At 37.8% G+C, this 6,842-nt stretch overlaps 1 protein-coding gene across 1 annotated transcript in view; it reads left to right on the plus strand.

Moving 5' to 3' along the window:
* The window catches only part of LOC106560274 (lysosomal cobalamin transport escort protein LMBD1), a 304,463-nt gene extending 301,174 nt beyond the window's left edge, over positions 1-3,289 (plus strand). The window contains exons 16-17 of the mRNA XM_045701048.2: positions 936-1,027; positions 2,743-3,289. Of these exons, the coding sequence (XP_045557004.2) occupies positions 936-1,027; positions 2,743-2,853 (203 nt within the window). The 3' untranslated portion in view covers positions 2,854-3,289. The remainder of the gene's footprint in view (positions 1-935; positions 1,028-2,742) is intronic.
* The last annotated feature ends 3,553 nt before the right edge of the window (positions 3,290-6,842 follow it).

A 6,842-nucleotide genomic window follows, 5' to 3' on the forward strand; every position in this document is an offset into this window, starting at 1 on the left:
CGGTGTTGGGTCACTACTAGTTAGTATAATGATTAATGTTGGAGGCGTCTCTTGGGGCTACTGTAATGGTGGCGGTGTTGGGTCACTACTAGTTAGTATAATGATTAATGTCGGAGGCGTCTCTTGGGGCTACTGTAATGGTGGTGGTGTTAAAACACTACTAGTTAGTATAATGATTAATGTCGGAGGCGTCTCTTGGGGCTACTGTAATGGTGGTGGTGTTAAAACACTACTAGTTAGTATAATGATTAATGTCGGAGGTGTCTCTTGGGGATACTGTAATGGTGGCGGTGTTGGGTCACTACTAGTTAGTATAATGATTAATGTCGGAGGCGTCTCTTGGGGCTACTGTAATGGTGGTGGTGTTAAAACACTACTAGTTAGTATAATGATTAATGTCGGAGGTGTCTCTTGGGGATACTGTAATGGTGGCGGTGTTGGGTCACTACTAGTTAGTATAATGATTAATGTCGGAGGCGTCTCTTGGGGCTACTGTAATGGTGGCGGTGTTGGGTCACTACTAGTTAGTATAATGCTGTTAATTGCTCCCAGAAAAATATCCTTTAACCTTTAAAGACTTAATGGCTGCATTTACACAGGCAAGCCAATTCTGATTGTTTGCCCAAAAGACCTGATCTGATTGGTCAAAAGACCAATTATTGAAAAAAAGATCAGAATTGGGCTGCCTGTGTAAACGCAGCCATAGTGATTTCAGTGAACTCCTAAGGCTGGTCATGTTGTGCTGTTGAAACATACAAATATAAATATATGTTTGTTTTTGTGTCATTTAATATACATTTGTTGTTCCAAACACACACAACTTGAGTCTAAACTAAGTTTAGAGAACTAAGATTATCTCTTGATGTCAAACTAATGCAGTGTTAGCAAACACTCAATTATGTTCTTTCTATTTTTTTGTCTTCTCACTTTTTCAGACGAATGCACTGTGACGAGATCGTACCTTTTCCTCCACAAGTTCTGGTTCTTCAGTACCATCTACTACTTTGGTAACTGGGTGTTTATCGGGGTATGTGTTGGAAACTCAAAGATTTGATTGACAATGTTCTTGCAAAAATATCACCGATGGTGTAACTATAAGTGCAATTTATAGTGTAAAGGCAGATCAGATTTACTGAGTACTGCTGAGTCTGCTAGAATTATAGCTGCAATTCATTGATTTATTGATTAAATTGTTTGGACATTAAAGATGACCCCCATACTAGCGTCCTACTTAAACTGCATACTCATTTACTTAAACCGCATACTCATTTACTTAAACCGCATACTCATTTACTTAAACTGCATACTCATTTACTTAAACCGCGTACTCATTTACTTAAACTGCGTACTCATTTACTTAAACTGCGTATTCATTTATTTAAACTGCGTACTCATTTACTTAAACTGCATACTCATTTCGGCGTTTGATCTAGTAAAATTCATTGGTCTTTTCTGACTCACGTGTTTGACGACAGCTGATAATCAGATAGATTGACCTGCTGTACCAAAACGAACGAATGGTTGGAGTCAACGCAATCACATATTAGATAAAGCACTCAGAATACTATTTTCTAAATTTCACATACTATAAAACTTTATTTTATCACATACTATTTATATAGTACGCTAGTATGGGTATTGGGAGATGGCCCATGACTTATTTCCATATGTTCCCTGTTTTCCACCTGTAGGTTCTTCTCATTGGCCTGGTGGTGTTTGATTGATTGTAAATGTCCATGTTTTCCTCCTGTAGGTTCTTCTCATTGGCCTGGTGGTGTTTGATTGATTGTAAATGTCCATGTTTTCCTCCTGTAGGTTCTTCTCATTGGCCTGGTGGTGTTTAATTGATTGTAAATGTCCATGTTTTCCACCTGTAGGTTCTTCTCATTGGCCTGGTGGTGTTTAATTGATTGTAAATGTCCATGTTTTCCTCCTGTAGGTTCTTCTCATTGGCCTGGTGGTGTTTGATTGATTGTAAATGTCCATGTTTTCCTCCTGTAGGTTCTTCTCATTGGCCTGGTGGTGTTTAATTGATTGTAAATGTCCATGTTTTCCTCCTGTAGGTTCTTCTCATTGGCCTGGTGGTGTTTAATTGATTGTAAATGTCCATGTTTTCCTCCTGTAGGTTCTTCTCATTGGCCTGGTGGTGTTTAATTGATTGTAAATGTCCATGTTTTCCACCTGTAGGTTCTTCTCATTGGCCTGGTGGTGTTTAATTGATTGTAAATGTCCATGTTTTCCACCTGTAGGTTCTCCTCATTGGCCTGGTGGTGTTTGATTGATTGTAAATGTCCATGTTTTCCACCTGTAGGTTCTTCTCATTGGCCTGGTGGTGTTTAATTGATTGTAAATGTCCATGTTTTCCTCCTGTAGGTTCTTCTCATTGGCCTGGTGGTGTTTAATTGATTGTAAATGTCCATGTTTTCCTCCTGTAGGTTCTTCTCATTGGCCTGGTGGTGTTTAATTGATTGTAAATGTCCATGTTTTCCACCTGTAGGTTCTTCTCATTGGCCTGGTGGTGTTTAATTGATTGTAAATGTCCATGTTTTCCTCCTGTAGGTTCTTCTCATTGGCCTGGTGGTGTTTAATTGATTGTAAATGTCCATGTTTTCCACCTGTAGGTTCTTCTCATTGGCCTGGTGGTGTTTGATTGATTGTAAATGTCCATGTTTTCCACCTGTTCTCATTGGCCTGGTGGTGTTTGATTGATTGATTGTAACTTTCCATGTTTTCCACCTATAGGTTTTCCTCATCGGCCTGTTGGTGTCATGTTGTAAGGGGAAGAAATCAGTGATCGAAGGAGAGGTGGAGGCAGACGACTCTGACATGAGTGAAGACGAATATGTCCACTGACAAGACCACAGCCTGCCAGACCTGGGTTGAAATACTATTTGAAATCTTTTAAATACTTTTGAGCATTTGCTTTAGCCTGTCTGGGAGTGCCAGGTGGGCGGGGTTTGCATGTTCTGGACTTTTCTATGGGTTCACCTGCAAAAGGCAAGCTTAATCAAATACATTTTAAGTATTTGAAATTATTTTAAACAGTGTGCCCTAATGAATATGACCCAGGTCTGCTACCTGCATGGACCAGGAGACAGTTAAACCGGATTGGTTTCTGTTACAACTGGTTTGCTATAACATAAGAATTTGACATTTGGATTGTTCATACAATGCAGTAAAACTTTAATTTGAACTTTTGTTTTCTGGTTTCTGCCTGAGATTGGTTAATATTACACAACGTTGTGCTGACACTGATTTATTATAACGGGAGAGAGTGATTGGGAGGTTGCTTTTTTCGTATTAGGGCAACTTTTTTGTTCTTTGTTCAGTCAGGTGTCTTTGTTCAAAGCAGTATGTAAACCCTCTTGCATCCCAAATGGCACCCTATTTCATATATAGTGCACTTCTTTTGTCCAAAGCCCTATTGGACCCTGGTCAAAAGTAGTGCACTATATAGGGAATAGTGTGCCATTTGAGATGCACCCCTCTTTGTATTACTATGGGTATGTGCCTGTTGTTTCAAATGTCATCTGCACCAATTCTGTGTTTTTATGTTTCCAAAAAGAAAGATTTAGTGTTGCAAAATTCTGGTATCTTTCCAAAATGAGGGGATTCTGAATTTCCTGCTTATTTCCCTCACTATTCTGGGAATCTTCAAATCGGGAATAAAAATACATTTAAAAAAACCAGGTAATTTGGGGAAAGTTAGCAACATTTTACAACCCTAAGAAAGATCCTTGGTTGATAACCAAACGGTGGGTTATTAAACAAGCTTTACCCTGTGATACTGGATGTTTTGGATCCTGAAAAGAAAACATGTTGTTGAGGAAACATATTCCAGGCTTACTTTGTTTCTTATTTTAACTCAGCACATTTTTGTTGTCATGTATATTTCTGTAATATATGGCTGGATAAATGTTTATTTTAGCCTTTAACAGATGTATTATTTTTAAGATTACGAACTTAGCACATTCAGCATGTTAACTTAAAGCAACAAATATGGACATGTATTTGATACCATATTGATAATGCACATTGCTGAGTTAAAATATATATTCTCTTATCCCTGATTTTGGTCATGTTTGGTTGTGCTTAACTTGACTATCTGTTATTGCATTGATGGATTGATTTGCTGTAAAGTTATCTTAACATGAACTGAGCATAATATCACTTGACTACTGATCACGATGTCAATTTACTTTATGAAGTTGGAATAAAATATGAATTCTGAATTGATTATTGCTGTATTTATGTTGTTAATCTATACATTTATAATTTTAATTCAGGAATTGCTTTGGACCTTTAACTTGGGGTCGGCGGAGTCATTTTTGTTCAAGGACTAGACATTAGTGATATTTATTGTGTCCTCTTTAAAACTGTTGATAATAAAGAGGCTGGCCCATCTTATTTTGTGTACCATGCACTTTTCATCACTGCACTAGATACCAGTGCATCAATTTAATCTGTCACAGTGGTCATTATTAGCCTACAAGATGGCATGTAGCTGGCATCAGTACAGTATATATAAAAAAGTGCTAACTCATCGTAAGCTGTAGTATTTATTTACCTTCTAGTCATCACCACGGTGACGCTTAATCAATGACTTCTAGTACTAATGCCTGTACACAGATATAAAATATGAAGGATCAGCATAGTGGTGATCCCTGGGGCTACATACTATAGATAAAAAGACTGGTGTTAAGATGTTAACTTTCCACTATCTCCTGTACACAGTGGTGATCCCTGGAGCTACATACTATAGATAAAAAGACTGGTGTTAAGAAAGATGTTAACTTTCCACTATCTCCTGTACACTGATACACCCTCTTCATTCTCTGAAGCAGCTCAGTTATCTGATATCTGGTTGGTTGGTTGGTCCAAGAATGCACTGCACTGTGACATGAATCACACATCTGTTCCAGGTGAGAACATGAAACACACACACAAGATGAGAAGGACCTGGAGAACAAATAACAAGCACTATGGATGTGTTTACACAGGCAGCCCAATTCTGATCTTTTGCCCACATTTTTGATCTGATTGATTAAAGATCTGATTGATGGGTCAAAAGACCAATTTTGTGGCAAAAGATCAGACTTGGGCTTCCTGTGTTAACACAGCCTATGTAGAAGTCTCTAGCTTTACCTAGCATCACCTTGGAGGAAATAACAACTGTTCCTACAGTAATAACTCTTCTTTTATGGTCATCCTTTAATATTGTGTGGTTTTGTTGAGTTATGGAACAATGAGCCCATTCCATCCACAGGCTTTTTGATAGGTTTTTCATAAGACACTGAACGTCATCTTTCATTTGAGATAGGGGGTCAAAGGTGAGACAGAAATACTGACAAGGGAAAACAATATAAGGCTCAAATCAAATCACAGTTTATTGGTTCATGCACATATATTTTCAGATATTATTTATTGCAGGTGAAATGCTTATATTTCTAGCTCCAACAGTGCAGTAATACAAACAATACAAAACAATACACACATAAAAATGCACAGTCAAGTTTCTGTTTTAGAACACACTTAGAAAGTGACTTAATATTTCAATATTCTGCACAGGTCACGTTTGTTTATTCTTGTTTGTCCAGTTTTCTATTCTATTATTGTGGTCCTTTGGGATGGACAGAGACTGAAGAATACCTTTCTCACTATGAGAGACACTCAAAGTCCATCTTCTACAACAGACATCCTGACCAGAGGGACCTTTAGGCTATGCTCAGAGATGTTTTCTTCATGGTTTTTACAGACCCCAGAGCTTGCAGTACTCACAAACAGGATGGCTGAGATCACTGCACTTAAAAATAGGTCCATTTGTGTTGTTCCTTTGAGAGACCAGCATGGGGTTAGTGGTTCCCCCAGTTAAATCAACTCGACAACTTTGACATGTTGCCTTTCACTGAATAACATCCTTATTGTTTGATGAACTGATGAATGGAAGGATTGCTGGTATTCTACACAGTAATGGACTCTAACTTCACTGAGCTGAAAAAAAGATGGACTGTTATTACATGCACTGTGGATGGATGAACAGCTAATCTTTCACAACGTTGCTGGAGGCCCATTGGTTTCACATTACCTTACATTACATTATCTATCTTGGCTTTTGGGGTCAGCTTTTTTCCCCATTTTTCAATAGCCAATAGTGTTGTAAGGCTCTTGTATATCACATGAAAAGAAACATAAAGCTACAAGCATTATGTCCTTAACGTCTCAATCTGTTACAAAATGTTGTACATTTATAGGTTGCCATGACACATTCTCAGTTGCTTGGACAAGATGTACCCTACACGTTATCTAAACGTCTTCCAGTTTCAATCATTATTACCAGAAAGAGTACCTGATGTATATTATACTGTGATAGTGATGTCTTGTTGGGAGATGTATGGTACATGATGTATATTATACTGTGATAGTGATGTCTTGTTGGGAGATGTATGGTACATGATGTATATTATACTGTGATAGTGATGTCTTGTTGGGAGATGTATGGTACATGATATATATTATACTGTGTAAGTGATGTCTTGTTGGGAGATGTATGGTACATGATGTATATTATACTGTGTTAGTGATGTCTTGTTGGGAGATGTACGGTACATGATGTATATTACACTGTGATAGTGATGTCTTGTTGGGAGATGTATGGTACATGATGTACAGTTGAAGTCGGGAGTTTACATACACTTATGTTGGAGTCATTAAAACTCGATTTTCAACCACTGCACACATTTCTTGTTAACAAACTATAGTTTTGGCAAGTCGGTTAGGACATCTACTTTGTGCATGACACAAGTCATTTTTCCAACAATTGTTTACAGACAGATTTTTGCACT

Source organism: Salmo salar, chromosome 18, assembly GCF_965601325.2.
Source record: "Salmo salar chromosome 18, fSalSal1, whole genome shotgun sequence".
NCBI lineage: Eukaryota > Metazoa > Chordata > Actinopteri > Salmoniformes > Salmonidae > Salmo > Salmo salar.